At 33.0% G+C, this 17,332-nt stretch overlaps 1 protein-coding gene across 3 annotated transcripts in view; it reads left to right on the top strand.

Annotated features, from left to right (window-relative positions):
- The window catches only part of LOC115878572 (exonuclease mut-7 homolog), an 86,644-nt gene that overhangs the window by 25,596 nt on the left and 43,716 nt on the right, over positions 1-17,332 (top strand). For all 3 annotated transcript variants that reach the window (XM_030895106.1, XM_030895115.1, XM_030895126.1), the window contains 2 exons: positions 12,350-12,501; positions 12,562-12,741. In XM_030895106.1, coding sequence (XP_030750966.1) covers positions 12,350-12,501; positions 12,562-12,741 — 332 coding nt within the window. The remainder of the gene's footprint in view (positions 1-12,349; positions 12,502-12,561; positions 12,742-17,332) is intronic.

Raw genomic sequence — 17,332 nt, 5'->3', positions numbered from 1 at the left:
AAAGATGCTCCTTTGTGTTAAGATTTTTAAGATTGCTTGTATGGACCATTTATCAATTTCAGCATCGTTTAATTTCCTCTCTAGGAGGTCTAATTGAACATTATCGTAAGCGGCTTTAAGATCAATAAATATACAGACAGATCTCCTTTCTGGCAAATGCCTGGTAAATATAACTAGATAATACTACCAGATTATCAGTGACACCACGTCCTCTTCTAAATCCATTTAGATGTTGATTGAAGAACCTATCCTGTTCTAACTTATGCTCTATTCTATTTTTTATTATATTTTCAAATATCTTGCATAAGCAAGAGGAAAGAGCAATCGGTCTATAAGATTCGTGGTGAGACGGGTCTTTACCATGTTTTAGTAGTGGGACAATGATATGTTCCTTCCATTCCGCAGGTATCTCCATATCTTGTCTTAAAACGTCATTATAAATGTTTACCAGACATTCCTTCATTTTAATGGGTGTTTGGGAAATCATCTTGAACGTAATGTTATCTTTACCAGGACATGATTCCTTCCTGTTTTTTAAGGCATAGTTGAATTCATACATGGAAATACTCTTTAGGTCGTAGTTGTTGAATGCTCCAACTGCTGAGAAGTCTTTAGCGATGCAGTGAGGGGGGGCGAGGCTGTCCAACAACGTCTCGAGCCACAGCTCCTTTTCAGCGCAGTGTCTAACTTGTGTGTAACTATTGGAGTATGCCTTGACCACTTTCCATATGGTACTCATGGGTGTGTTTTTATCAAGGCTTTCAGTAAATTTTCTAAAGCTTTCCTTTTTCTTTCGTTTCATGATCCTTCTTGCTACCGCCGCTTTTCTTTTGTACTCCAGATAGTTATTATCGCTGATATTTTCTTTATATGCCCGAAGGGCCCTGCTCCCTTCATCCACCGCCACGCGACATACCTCATCCCACCACCTTGGTTTGGGGGTTGCTTTTCTCGTGCCCTTTTGGAATGACGTTTTTGGGATATGTCCCAATGCTGCCCTATTGATCTCCTCTACCAGACTTAGATAAGAGTTTACGTTCACCCCTTGATTGAAGCTCATGTAGTATCCGTCCCAGTCCGCCTTCTTTGTGTTCCATCTACTTATAGGGTTATGTACTGTTTGGGTGAACAAGTTAGAATTAATAAATACCCTCGTTGGAAAGTGATCACTCATGCCTGGGCTATCCACAATTTCCCATGAGATGTTTGGTCCTAGTTCTGCCATCATTACGGTGATATCCGGGCAACTTTTCCCTTGGTTCGGGGGAGTAATCCTGGTCGCTGACCCGTCATTTGCTATCAATATATCATTCTCAGAGCATTTGGCTAAGATGTTCTTTCCTGTGTGATTATTGCGGGAAGAGCCCCAATTACTGTGTTGTCCATTAAGGTCTCCCAAAAAAATGCTTCTATTTGTCCATTTGTCCATAAACTCTTGGATATTCTCTCTCGTTAAATGAATGTCCGGAGGGCAATATGCAGTAAAGATCGACAAATTTTTTATGGAGATTCCTAAATACTGAACCCTCCAGTCTATATTAATATTAGTATTGCTCTGGGCAAATGGTATAGAAGAGCTGACCAGTCTTTCCTTACAATACTGTATGATGGGATAATAACTTTGATGTGCTAACTTTGATGTGCAGCCATGTTTCATTAAGACACACTACGTCAGGTTTATAAGAATTGAGTAAAATTATTAATTCAGAATAGTTTCTCAGTAAACTTCGGATATTCCAGTGTATGATACTTAATTTGTTAACTTGGATCATTAGGTACCTTTAAGGTGTATGATGTGAACTCCCCGGAAGAACTTCCAACTCCATATCTTCCAAGGAAATGTTATTCTCTGAATTACTTATCTGAGCGTTTCCACTTGCATTAATTTTTCCTAACACATATTGCGCTACCTCAAGTAAGACGCCTGACTCCTCCATTGTTTTCCTCATGATCTCAGTTAACGGCATAACTTCTACCTCATCTGAACCCATTGAAGGAACTTGATTAATAATTGGATTAATTGGACTTCGACAGGGACTGGCATATAGTGCTCCCCTTGTATCTATCTTGTTTATCAGTGGAGGGGGTGATGATAGTTTTTTCCTCTTAAGTTTACTTACCTGTGAGTATGTTGGTTTTTGTGTTAAGGCTGATTTTTGCGACTTCCCATTCTTTGCCTGACCGGAATGCCCTCATTTATTAACTGCTTGTTCAGGGTACTAGGAAAGTCCCTGCTGTCTAGGTGAGCTCCGACGAAGGAAGACTCGGCTGATTCATAATTCTTGGGTACTTTGTTTCTAGCTTCAAAATATGACGTGTTTTCTGCCGCCATTATTTCTTTTATAGCCCTCTGCCTCTTATATTCCGGGCAATTTCTATCTGTGGTGACATGATTTCCTTTACAGTATATGCATACAGCCTCCCTCTCTTGGCAAGCAGCTATACCGTGTTCCTCGGCACATTTCGAACACCTCTGTTTGCTTCTGCATTGTGTTTTCGAGTGTCCATACCTCATACAGTTGAAACACATAATCACAGGGCTGACATACACATCCACCCTTACTTCGCAATATTCAATTTTTATGTATTTAGGAATAATTTTACCCTCAAATGTAATTATTACTGATTCTGTGTCTATATACTTTGCAGTGCCATCAACTATTATCTTTCTTTGTAAACGTCTAGCTTCAATTATCTTCGGTCCAGTTCTCCGTTCCGATACTATTTCCTCCATTTCTATGTTTTTATACACTCCTCTAGCAACTCCCTTACAGGAGACTAAGCTAGGTGGTATATATGCTTCTAGATTTCTTTCCTTTAATAATTTGCTAGAAAACAATTCATTGGCTGCGTTCCAAGAGCTGAATTCAATACCGACTCTGTTTTTTCCCTTCCTCGAGACTTTATTAACACCTATTATTCCAAATTCCTTAAGCCATCTTCCTAAACACACATCGGGTGTAGGTTGCCCAAGTTTGTGTAACCTCCTCATCTTCTTTCTGGTTTCCACTATTACCAAGTATGGTCCAGAATCTTTATATGTATTTAAAACTCTTAGGGGGCCAATTGACCCCCTGCAGAAGCTGCCATGCTTGTTAATTCAAAAAACTTAGGTTATGGAAAGCAATGCAGGAAAAAAAAGGGAATAAAAGCTAATTATATCAGAGGATTATTGCTCCCACTTACCCATTAATTATTTCTATCAAAATTGCACTTATTTATACTACTCCACTCGCTAAAAACACTTTTTAAAGAAAGACTGCGAAAAGAACGTACGTCACTTTCTGGCGCCAATCTCTCCTCCTAAAGTTAGGCTATGATGGCTATGCAAATTGATATATTAAGAATAACCTCTTTGGTATAACATTGTTAAACAAGCATTAACAAATCATAACATATCAGATCATAGAACTAAAAAAAAGTACTATTACATAAAAACAGGTGATACAATACTTCAAAATTAATTTTAACATAATATCAAAACCGAAAAATCAAACTGCACAAACGCAACCACACTTATCACAACAGAAATTAACACACACTTCCGCTTCCGCGGCAAATGTTCAAGAAAGACTGATCGTTCTGATTGGTCATGGTCCGGTCGTAGCTCACGTCGTATTGTCGGTAAGCAAAATCCCTGTCCAAAAATCTTGACGATCAGCGCCATCCATAAAATAATAAATACAAGAAGAAGTGTCAAGTCAATGTTAAATTATGGAAACAGCGTGGCTGCCTGGGTAACTAATTTTCAGATATGGCGGCTGGGACATTTGACATGACATAGACACTTCATAGACATGACAATTTCAATTTTATGAAATTTATTTCCGTTTCCGGTTTTTAATGGCGGGCTGTTCAGGAGGTTTAAATGAGGGTTAATATACTTTTTACTCTTTCTAGTAGTAAATAATACAACAAAATTACTCAAAAATATTTATTTGGAATTTAGAACAATGTAAATATGCAAATCAACACAATTAAAGAGCTATAAACCAATAAACTACTGTATCAATATTAAATATTTAAATAATATCAGAGATGCTGTGTTAAAGCGAATTAGTAAAGTAACAGTGCATTGACTTACAGAAACTTGAAGATAAATAAATGTTTTCACAGCTTCACGGATAAATAACTGGAAGCAGGAAAAAGGCAACCGGAACCCACACAAAACCTGGAATCAAAAAAAATATGTAAAAAATATAAATATAGGTACCTACATAAGACTTTTGTGAATTAAATCAAACAGGACTTGAATGAAAATAAAATGAATAAAAAATATGATACATATACATCTAATACCTCATTTGTATTTTAAAAATAATCTACATACATAGATTTATAGCATTATTGCTATGAAAATACAAATAGGTACCTATGTGATATGTAATTACGCATTTCTGTTCATCTTGTAGAAAATTAATGTAGGCTAATAATAGTTCAATAATCATAATTTACCTTGTATAACTTGCTTTCAATTGCTCAAAATCACCGATCAGTCTTTAAAGTAGAGATACGGAAAAATCCTTGGCAAAGAATATCCCAAGATCTTTGGGTTTAAAGCTAAAAAAATATAAAAACAGTTAATATATTACCTATTTATATATATAATATGGCCCATACCTACTACACGCAGAAACGTCGATTTCATCATTTTCTTCATGTAATTAATATCATATATACTTTATTAAAGTGTTAACAAGGAACTTTATATTAAAAAACATCTTTGTACTTATAAATTTCAGCCGAAATATCAGAAACAAACTTCCAATCAAATCTAAACAGCAAAAATTAAAATGGCGCCCGACCTTGCCAGAGGCCTCGGGAGTTGACACATGGCTGACGCACAGACAAAAGAAGAGGACGTGCATAAAAATGTTCCGTAACAGAAATTGACAGAAATCATATAGAAATATTCAGATTTTTGTCTAGGACAGTCTAGAAGTGTGTTCTGTGAGTCTAGAAGGCCATGCTTTCTGCCTGGGTAGGACCGCGCCAGAACTGTTTCCAATTTTCCGGTTTACTGTCACCCCCACGGGAGTGTCACTTTTATGGGAAAACAGGCAACAGTCAAATTTAAACGTGCCAGGACCAACCACAAAGATAGCAACATCTGCCAGGCATTGGCTTTCTTTGTCACTCACATTGCTTAAATCATGATACCGCGGCCATTTTGCCAACAAAGAAGCTGGCCGGGCTGTCCTGGCAAGTGATTTAAAACAATTTTGCTTTTTTACAATATTAAATTACCATTTGGATGTATTTAATGCGATTATTCAATTAACTGGTAAGTCAGAAATTACACACAAATACTTTATTCGTAAATACAACTAAGATGTAAACGTAGTTTTGTATTTTTAGATTTCAACTTTTGCAAAGACCGCCGATAGAACTTGCCTGGCAGCGTACCTGTTTAATTAAACGTATTATTTCCTGATAATAATATCAAAACACGTAAGTACCTCTATAATTTATGATGAAAAATGATTTTGATTATGTTTTATATTATTTAAATACTTTATAACCTCAAATAATAGTAAGATCCTTGTTTATATCGCACAGCCCGTTCAAAACTGTATTGTCTTCAAAAAATGTTTACAGAACAAACAATTATTACAAAAACAATGTCCTTTTAATCTGATTTATACCTCAGAAGGATGCCAGTTAAATTTTTATTAAATCAACATTACATTATTTGGCCATTAATATGCAAAAAGGAGCATATTGCGTTAACTTAAATTTTCTTTTACTTCTCCTGACAATGTTCTCTATATTCTCTATTTTGAGTTAGTAAACTTTTGAACGGGATGTGCGATATATAAAATACATAATATATCCAAGGGCATGATCTGATAAAAGTATTTTTTGATGCATTTTTTGGTTGTTTATGCACATTGGCTTGGTTTATGTTTTATTCAGCTTATATTTATTTGGTATAACAGTTTTTTTTGCCTTTGGAATGGCATGCATTGAGGCTAGATAGTGTTTCATTAGACCATTAAAGAAATTTAAATTAGCATATATTTTTTGTGATGTTAGTGTGTTATCATGATACAGGTAGTTGTATCATAGTGCCTTATGCATGTTATTTACCTATTATATACTTATGTATTATCAGTAAATAGATGATAATATACTACTAAAATGTCTTTTTAATGTATGTTTATCTTTCCAATTCACTAGTTATTTGCAAAATGTATTTTGAACTAATTTAAGTCATTATTGATCATCTTTCTTTTTCAGGTTCCGGGATATTCTTTTTCATTGTTAAAAAAATATATATATTTCAATATTATTGTAATATAAATCGCAGCTCTAAAAAATAAATGATATTGTTTACTAATGTGTAATTTATTTACTATGAATTTTCTCTGAAAATAATAAGTCATTAATAATATCATTGATTTGGTGTGTAAAGTTAATAGACATATTTTTTAATACATTAAATTATATTAAAGTAATAAAAAATATGTTTATTAACTTTAAACAGTAAGTCAGTGAGACTTATAAAAATATTTTTTTTAAAATTTCCCCTCTTTTAAGCCCCGCCCTTCCAATTCCCCTCAATTTAGCTAGTACTGCCAGGCGACACCAGGTGGCGTCTGTTTCCATTTTTTAACATGAAGTTAGCATTTCTTTAATGTACCTATTCTTTGGTCACCCCCCTGGCGCCATCACCCGTCATAATTGGGAAACTTTTGCTGGAACCATTTTGAATATTTCACTTACATGGCCCTGGACCATGGTACAAAGATAACAAGGTATGATCGATAGCGGCCCCAATTTCGTTAAGTTTGCGCATACCACCTGTGACGTCATAAGCCATACAAAAAAAAATATCCATATTGTGCAATTGCCACTAATAAAAAAAAGACCTAAAATAGGGAAGAATTAGGACATAACCATGGTACAAAGAATACAAGGTATGATATTGCGCAGGTTGGTCGCTACGTCACAGGTGATAACAGGCGCTATTGGTCAGCACGCTCCGCGCGCCAGTTCAAATCGTCAAGTTTATATACCGTCATTGAATTATCGCTAAGCAAGTTACTGTGGAGCAGTGCGTAAGGAGTCGGGTTAGTTGAGAGCATCGGGTTCGAATCTCGCCGGGACATAACTTTTATTTATTTTTAACACTGTTGTATTTATAGTTTATTTTGTAGTATAAAAAGAACTATTTATTTTGTTATTTTTTAATCTCCGGTATTAATAAATTGATTGTTGGTACAATACCTCATTTAATATGTCATCATATTCTTTTTTGAAATAGATCGGGCCTCTACTTGTACCTAAAAGTAATATATTTTAATGATATACCATATTGTAAACCATTTAATATTTCAGTCACTTAAAAAGTTAATTTGCATTGAATAATTGCCTACATTAAAGGAAATTCTGAGCTATGGCCTTGATGGGCATCTGGCATGCAAATACTTCCTCTAAATTTGGTTTTCGTTCAACCATTTGATTTCGTTCCCTGAGTCATCTGATTAGCAAAGAAGCACAGATCACTACAGGATAATAAACTTCACCCTGAATTTTCTCCATTACATCATAAACTTCACCCTTGAATTGCTTATCACAATTACAATATTTTTATTTGCATTGGCATTTTCTATTTCGATGGGAACAATAGCCTTCTCAACATTTAATGATGTAACATTCTTTTCTGAGTTACTTTTCCATATATATCCTCATCTCTGTCCTCATGTGGAAATCAGAGGCAATCAACATGAAAATTATTTACTATAAACATCGCAAACTAAAAAACCTAATAAACAGTTTTATAGGTACGAATATAGAAATAAATTTAGCATTCTTACCCATTATGGTTCAAAGTTCAAATCCATAAAGTTAATAGATAATTATTATGTTTAAATATATTTTTTTAGAACTGCTGGTTTAGTAATTATTAAATTAAACGAATTAAAAGTTCTTGTGTAAATAAACACCATAACTCCCTGTCTTCTAATCAATTTTATTTTTATTTATTTATTCCTCATTTTCCTAGTGACGTCACAGGTGGTATGGTTATGTCCCATGGTACAAAGAATACAAGGTATGATCGATAGCGGCTCCAATTTCGTTCAGTTCGCGCATACCACCTGTGACGTCACTAGGAAAATGAGTAATAAATAAAAAATAAAGAAAGTTGACAGGAGATCTGCATTTTTTGGGGTTATGGTTAAGAATTGTTTATTTTTAAGACTTTTTAGTTCGTTTAATTTGATAATTACTAAAACCAGCAGTTCCAAAAATATATTTAAAAATAATAATTATCTATTAACATGGATTTGGACGATAATAGGTAAAAATAGTAAATTTATTTCTATATTCGGTATAAAATTGTTTATTAGGTTTTTAGTTTGCGATGTTTATGGTAAATAATTTTCATTTTTATTGCCTCTGAATTCACATGAGGACAGAGATGAGGATATCTATGGAAAAGTAACCACAAGAGGAATTGTTAGATCATTTAAAAAATGTTGGATAGTTTATTGTTTCCCATCGAAAAGTAGAAAATGCCAATGCAGATGAATGTATTGTAATTGTGATAGAAGTAATTCCAAGGGTGAAGTTTATTATAATTAGTGGAAGTAATACCAAGGGTGAAGTTTATTATAATTAGTGACCTGTGCTTTTTATATGTAGATGTTTTCTGTTTTGAGAATAAATCGGTTGAACGACACCCAAAATTTAAAGGAAATATTTGCATACCCAGAATATGCCTATCAAGGGTTATATAGCTCAAATTTCCTTTTTAATGGTAGGCAATTATTCAATGCAAATTAACTTACCTAACTTTTAAGTGACTGAAATATTAAATAGTTTACAATATGGTATATCACTAAAAATATATTACTTTTAGGTACAATTAGGGCCTGATACATTTCAAAAGTAGAATATTATTTTATATTAAATGAGGTATTGTACTAACAATCAATTTATATTAATAACGGAGATTAAAAAATAACAGAATAAATAGTTCTTTTTTTTTATACTACAAAAATAAACTATAGAATACAACAGTATTTAAAAAAATAAATAGAAAGTGATGTTCCGGCCGAGATTCCAACTCCGGTCACTCGCTTCCTAGCCCGGGGTGCAACTTTGTTCATGTTTCAAAGCGATAGCAAAGTAATTTGTAGCTTGATGCACTATGTTCAGTAGCAACATCGATTTGTAGCGATATTCTGATTTCTCGCTTTGTGGCGAGGCGACAGTCTAGACACGTGTGCAAGAGTGTGATAGTGATACCATATTTTGCAGCATTTGAGCGACACTAGTTTTGCAATGAACATAGTACCGATCTGGTTTCGACATCGCTTCTAAACGATCGGTTGCTAACTTGAACAAAGTCGCACCCCCGACTCCTTATGCACTGCTCCACAGTAACTTGCTTAGCGATAATTCAATGACGGTATATAAACAAAAAAAAACAGGTTTATAACAATATCTTGACGATTTGAACTGGCGCGCGGAGCGTGCTGACCAATAGCGCCTGTTATCACCTGTGACGTAGCGACCAACCTGCGCAATATCATACCTTGTATTCTTTGTACCATGGGACATAACCCTAAAAGCCATGGTACAAAGAAAACAAGGTATGATCGATAGCGGCTCCAATTTCGTTAAGTTTGCGCATACCACCTGTGACGTCATACGCCATACAAAAAAATATTCATATTCTCCAATTGCCACTAATAAAAAAAGACCTAAAATAGGGAAGAATTAGGACATAACCCCAAAAGTTATGTCAAATCATCGAACTTGACATTTGAAAAAATATTTTCACATTTATTCATCATTTATTATGTCATCTGTTTGACAATTTGAAACTGGGGCGCGGAGCTTGCCGACCAATGGTGCCGTTTATCACCTGTGACGTAGTGACCAACCTGCGCAATATCATACCTTGTATTCTTTGTATCATGCCTAAAAGTTATGTCAAATCATCGTGCTTGACATTTGAAAAATTATTTTGACATTTATTGTGTCATCTGTTTGACAATTTGAAATTGGCGCGCGGAACTTGCCGACCAATGGTGCCGTTTATCACCTGTGACCATAGATAAAAGACTTATACTATTAAATAGATAGGCAACTTATAATACATTTCAATTTTATTATACAAGGGCGCCTCTGGTAGTCGGAGGAAGAAATACTAATGGAAGAGAGGGGTGCGGGGAAGGGGGGTTGTTTTAGTTAATTTAAAATAAATTTAGACATACATGTAAGAACACTTTGTGTGCTTTTAATTAGGTCGATACATAACATACATATTATAAACGATAAACATATTATAAACGATAAATCAACTTAATTAAAAGCATACAAAGTGTTCTTATATGTCGGATATTAATTAAAAAAAAAATATTAAAAAGACTAAAAATAGTATATATTAAGTTGTTACAGTTATAATTTAATCTTTGGCAATTTTCAGCAAATAGCAGGCAGTTTTACATAATTTTCCTCCCTTTGAAGTGAATTAGAAAGAGCTATATAATTTTGGTATAGGCGAGATTCCCAGTTTGTTTCCGTTTGAGACCTGAAATAATAAAAACAAATTAAATTAGATGTAGTCATCTGTTGATCATGCTAATATAACGCAACGCGCGTCCTTAATTCCTTACATGCACCGTAAAAAAATTAAATAACTGCTCAGCAAGTAGCATTTATTCGCAGTACTAATTTAAAAAATCTATTACTGTAAATAGATATGTTTAATTTACTTACCATTGTATCCTTCGGAAACCAGGTGTACAACAATTAAACTCCATGATAAAAAATAATTAAGAGTCTATACAAAACACAAATTGTCCCTCCATTTTTAAAAAACAAATTGTCTAAAACAGAATACTGGCAAAAAATCTGAAGGAATTTAATTTTACAATAATTCGACAAATCAAAACGAAATCAAACCGTAAAATCACAACAAAAGCGTCTCTGAGTGACAGTTAAAAATCAAATTTATTATTGTCAGATATTGACATTTGCATTGTTAATATTGACAGTTTTAATATTTTGCGCCTCTGCATCTTGGAGGAAAAACTATTTTTAATGAACCGTCATTTCCATTTAAGTTTCTCAGCCATGACCTGTGACGTAGTGACCAACCTGCGCAATATCATACCTTGTATTCTTTGTATCATGGCCCTGGACCATGATACAAAGAATACAAGGTATGATATTGCGCAGGTTGGTCACTACGTCACAGGTGATAAACGACACCATTGGTCGGCAAGCTCTGCGCGCCAATTTCAAATTGTCAAACAGATGACATAATAAATGTGAAAATAATTTTTCAAGTGTCAAGCTCGATGAATTGACATAACTTTTGGGGTTATGTCCTAATTCTTCCCTATTTTAGGTCTTTTTTTATTAGTGGCAATTGGACAATATCAAATACGTTTAAATAAAATATACGACGGCCTCCCCATAAGAGCAATGAGAGGATTTACGTCCCAGTATTGAAGGAGGACAGAAAATCGAGTCGAATGTTCAAGACATAGGTTCATCCTTGTTTAGTCAAACCTCTTACAAACCAAGGATAGACTATGTAGGAAATGCATTGAAATTCTATAGCCATCCTTCAATATCGGGACAGGAATTTAAGCGGTACCCTCCGTATACTTTATTTTAAACGTATTTGGACAATATGAATATTTTTTGTGTGGCTTATGACGTCACAGGTGGTATGCGCAAACTTAACGAAATTGGAGCCGCTATCGATCATACCTTGTTTTCTTTGTACCATGGCCCTGGACAAACACCCTTTTTGAAATCATTTTGTACCTTTTATGAAAGGAATTGAAGAAGGCAAAGATATATCGGTGAGGTATTAACTATGGTGCCATCTATTCCTTTTTAGGTGGCATACAAATTTGTACAGTGGATGATTTACTACGTGGAATGTAATATATAAAAAAGATCAGGGTTTTTTTGACCTCATAACTAATATACACATCAGAATAAATAAGAATTATCAAAAGTATTAGTAATTTGTCTCTTCTGAAAAAATATGATGAGTAGATATACCCGGTGTTTTTTCTTCTAAAACCCTCAATTGAGGAGTGCGTAAAATGTTTCCTTTATATTTTGTAATACTGAAAAACATTATTTTGTCTTTTATTAAATCTAGAAAAAAATGATAAAATTCTCCAAACTTCTTTCTTTTTTTGTTAATCGTATGAGTCCAAACTTTTCCTCACCCACTCTTCCTCTTCCTCTGTTAGAAGAGCACAAAAAATATGCTTTCGTCCGTACTTGAACTCATTGCTTTAATTGTTCCATTGCCAATTATTCTATTTGTTCCATATTAATTTTTACATTACTTATGGGTTTTTTTCAGTGAAAAGCGGTGGTTTAAGTTTGACAACTTTGGTCTGCCTCTCTTTGGGGCACGACTTGGACAAATCCGAGCAATTTTCGAATTGGGAGAAAAGACCATTGCGCGATACTCAAATTTATTATGCAGGCCTAGATGCATATTGTCTTATTCAAGTAAATGAACAGTCACGTATTTTCTTCGTTCGATCAATCAAATTTGGATTTATTTGGTAGGTTTATGATGTTATAAAGGAATGTTTTGGACGAGTCAACTGTTCCTTCGATGACCTGTGTTATTCGTTGGTTCAGCATGAAAAGTCGCCTAGAAAGAAAACTAAGAAGAACCACCACAGACGTAAGAATGCGGATGATGATATGGTTCAACCTCCAAGTCCTCATATTGAATCTGTAGAAGTAAGAATCTATTATATGACATTTTTATATATTTTGCTTTATTGCGCGCATTCGCCAATTTGTCAATATATCAAGAAGAAGGTGTTTTATATATAAATTTTTGGTTTCTTATGTTTATATCATTGTTTCGCTTTATTTTTAATACTGAAAGTGGACCGGTAGGATGGGGTGCCTATTACGTTTAATTGGTTGCGTGTTTTAAAAGTATTTAAAAGAAGCGAAGGTGTCAATAGAGAACTTGATATACAGCAATATATGTATAGATATATATATATATATATATATATATATATATATATATATATATATATATATATATATATATATATATATATATATATATATATATATATATATATATATATATATATATATATATATATATATATATATATATATATATATATATATATATATATATATATATATATATATATATATATATATATATATATATATATATATATATATATATATATATATATATATATATATATATATATATTAGATATAGTATAACTCTGCATACCTTATCTCTTTCAATAAAAACGGGCTTTACTGTCATACCGGATGATTTTCAATAGCGGCTCACCCTTATAACTTTTTATTTTTTTTCAGTTAGTAAATGAGATTTTCTGAGGGTCACTAAGGCAGGACCTCGTATGCTTTTATTTAATAAATTATATTATTATTTAATAAATTATATTATTATTTAAAAAAATTGCAATACTCTCACAAAAATAATTCAAAATATTTTATTTGGTAATAGCATTGATAATAAAGCATATTTCGGCTCTATAAGAGTACCATTGCACACGGGGTCGGGTCTGGCAATGATTTCAGTGGTTATCGTCTACAGAACGGTTTCCCCACTTCCCCGACCAAATTTCAGCTGGGCCTGAAAAATGGTTTTATGTTTTTATATACGATTGAGGGCACACCGGTATTGTCACGGGCGGCGCCACCTTCTTCGACATTAGTATATGCATAAGCCGATTTACGTTGAATCGATGTATTCAGACCCAAGAACCGGCAACACGGTAAAGCAAACTATTAAAGGAACGAAGATATAGCCGTGTTATATTTGGTAGAAACAAATGCTCATACTCTAATTAGAATATTAAGAAATTCAGACGAAAAAAATGAAAATAAGTATTCTTTTAAAATTATTCCTACTAGTTTCATTTAAAAATATCAATAATTTACGGTCTAATCTTTTTTTTGAATTGCTGTCATCACCGGATTTGTAGAAGTAACTAAACTTTTATTGTCGAACTGGTCGTTCGGCTAATAAATATTAGAAACAAAATTATTTCGATCGGCGGGTCAAAAATTGTACGAGTACCTAAAAATTTATTTCGATGCTATGATTTCGTTGTAGAAGTAACTAAATTTTTTTTCATCTAAATCGATCAGCGCGTCGTGTCAAAGAATTGTAGGAGTAACTACAAATTTATTTCGATGCTGTGATTTCGCTGTAGAAGTACCTAAAATTTTTTCGTCTAAATCGATCGTCGTGTCAAAAAATTGTACGATTACCTAGAAATTTATTTCGATACTATGACTTCGTTGTAGAAGTATTTAAAAATTATTTTCATTTAAATCGATCGTCGTATACCGGGTGCGTCTCAAAAGTTGCTTACCCCTACAACTTTTTTATTTTGTCAGATAAAAAAACGAGTTTTGGTATGTTTTTGTTATTAAAATGATAACATAAATTAGGATTGATTGACGTATTCAATTGTTTTTGGTCACTTCCTGTTTCACCGGAAATGACTGCAACTTTTGATTTTTAAATGACACCCCCGGTATGTTTTTACATTATTCGATAGAAAATCACACTCTGAATAGAATGGCATATCATAATATGTCAATTTTTGACATTTTCACATATGATTTATTTGTAACATGCGGTTCATAATGACAATTTGACTCGAGTACCAAATTGTGGTACCAAATTATTCGTAGAAAAATGCTTTTTCCAAATATGCTATCGAGCCACCTTTGTTCCGTTTGAAAAAATTGAGATATGATTAAAAATTCGATTTTGATATCTTATAACGGGCCCGGACAAGACACGAAAATCATTAGACTATCAAATCTATTTTTCCAAGGCTCCTTGATTAAAAATTAGTGTTTTTAACACATCCATGGCACTCTATAATAGATAGAAATTTAAAATAAGATTTTTTAAGCAAAAATGTCAAAAGTTGACATATTATGATATATTATTCTATTCAGAGTGTCATTTTCTATCGAATAATGTAAAAACATACCGGGGGTGTCATTTAATAATCAAAAGTTGTAGTCGTTTCCGGTGAAACTGGAAGTGACCAAAAACAATTGAATACGTCAATCAATTCCAATTTATGTCATATACTAACATACCAAATCTCGTTTTTTTTATCCAAAAAAAATAAATAAAAAAGTTATAGCGGTGGACCACTTTTGAGACGCACCCAGTATAAAATGACAGCAACCTTCATTTCATAGCCATCGCTGACGCTGATTTTTTTTTCGATTATATGGTAGTTAATCAGTACAATAATTAATTTTATTACATTACTACGTTCACTAAGATCTAAAATAGTAATTTTAGTGTAACAAAAATGTTGATTGCTACAGTAATACGTTGTATATTCAGTTTACGGTTGGATGCTATCTACCAACACCATAAAAATATAACAAATACGTTCTATGGTTGCATCTCTATAATATGTTCTATCTTCTATTTATGTTTACTTACTATGTATTCGAAAACTTAATTTGAGTAATATATGGTCGTATAATATTATTAATATTAAATATTAATATTCATTAATCGCAATATGAATGAGAATAGTGCTTTCTTTTAATCACAATTCTAATAAATTGAACTTGAAAGTATGTTTCCCAGCAAAGTAGGTGGCTCCCAGACTATACAAATAGGGAATTCCCAAAAGTTCATGCTTTTAAACCTACACTTTTTTTACTACTTTACTGCTATATGAATTTTATTTAAATTTAAATGATTACATTACACTTTTAAACATTTTGTTTACAGTTTCATCCAAACTCAACTCGCCAGATTAGACTTTAAATTATTTATATTTTGTGACGGGGATTCGTTACAATTATTTTGTTGGGTGTCGAACCATAAACTTTATGATAAAACTCGAAGAATTTCAACAAAACACTTTTATTAAACTTTACGTTTCCGTGACAAATCAAATCATGTTTTTTCTACCTACTGTCCCTCGATCTTTTTTATAATAGACTCGTCCAAGCGGTCCGAGAGGGGCCCTATAATAATAATAGTTCTCTGTTACAATTTTTAAATAAAACTTGTAGAAACAATCTTAAAGAATACTTACTACCTATTTTGATTTTTTTCGTCTGAATCTCTTAATATTCTAAATGAATACACTTTACTTATTAGATAAGTATACACATGGCATATATATGATTCCAAAAAACGGCGTCAAATTACCTTTGAAATGACAATTGTCAGAATCGATCGTCGTGTCAAAAAATTGTACGAGTACCTAAAAATTTATTTCGTGTTATTATTTCGTTATAGAAGTACTTAAAGATTTTTTTCATCTAAATCGATAGACGCGACGCGCGACGGTCAAAAATTGTACGAGTAGCTAAAAATTTATCTCGATGCTATGATTTCGTTGTAGAAGTACCTATTCTTTTATCTCGGAATCGATCAGAAAGTTGTACGAGTACCTAAAAAATTATTTCGATGCTATGATTTCGTTGTAGACGTACATAATTTTTTTTTCTCGGAATCGATCAAAAAGTTGTACGAGTACCTAAAAATGTATTTTAATGCTATGGTTTCGTTGTAGAAGTACCAGAAGTACCTAAAGATTTTTTTCATCTAAATCGATCGATGGGTCAAAAATTGTACGAGTACCTAGAAATTTACGTAGAAGTGCTTTTCGTAGACGAAAAATGCTTTTCGTCTCAGAAAACAGATCGTCGTATCAAAGAATTGTACGTAGAAATACCTAGAAATTTATTTCGGTACTATGATTTCGTTGTAGTAGTACCTAAATTTTTTTCGTTTAAATCAGTCGTCGTATTTGTGTTTTGACATTATTCGATACAAAATTACACTTTGAGGGTGCATCCACACTATCCTAAAAACGGCGTAACGGCGTAATGACCTTGAATCGATTTCCAGTAATTCTATTAGCTGAAATTTTTGACAGATGAATTTGACAGATAACATTTCTGACAGATGAATTTTTCAGCCAATAGAATTACTGGAAATCTATTCAAGGTCGTTACGCCGTTACGCCGATACGCCGGTTTTAGGATAGTGTGGATGCACCCTCAATAGAATGACATCATAATATGTAAATTTTTGACATTTTCGCATATGGTTATACATATACAGAAGTACCTAAAGTTTTTTTTCATCTAAATCGATCGACGGGTCAAAGAATTGTACGAGTACTTAAGATTTATTTCGGTGGTATGATTTCATTGTCGAAGTAATTACATCAAAGTAATTACGATCATCGTATATATGATAGTGACTGTACGATAAGGCCGTTTTGTATATTCTCCCCACAGGAAAAAGTTTAAACAAAAAGGT

Source organism: Sitophilus oryzae, unplaced genomic scaffold (assembly GCF_002938485.1).
Source record: "Sitophilus oryzae breed Bouriz unplaced genomic scaffold, Soryzae_2.0 scaffold_1063_pilon_pilon, whole genome shotgun sequence".
Classification (NCBI taxonomy): Eukaryota; Metazoa; Arthropoda; class Insecta; order Coleoptera; family Curculionidae; genus Sitophilus; species Sitophilus oryzae.
The sequence above is the reverse complement of the archived record's forward strand: the minus strand, read 5'-3'. Positions and strand labels throughout refer to the sequence as shown.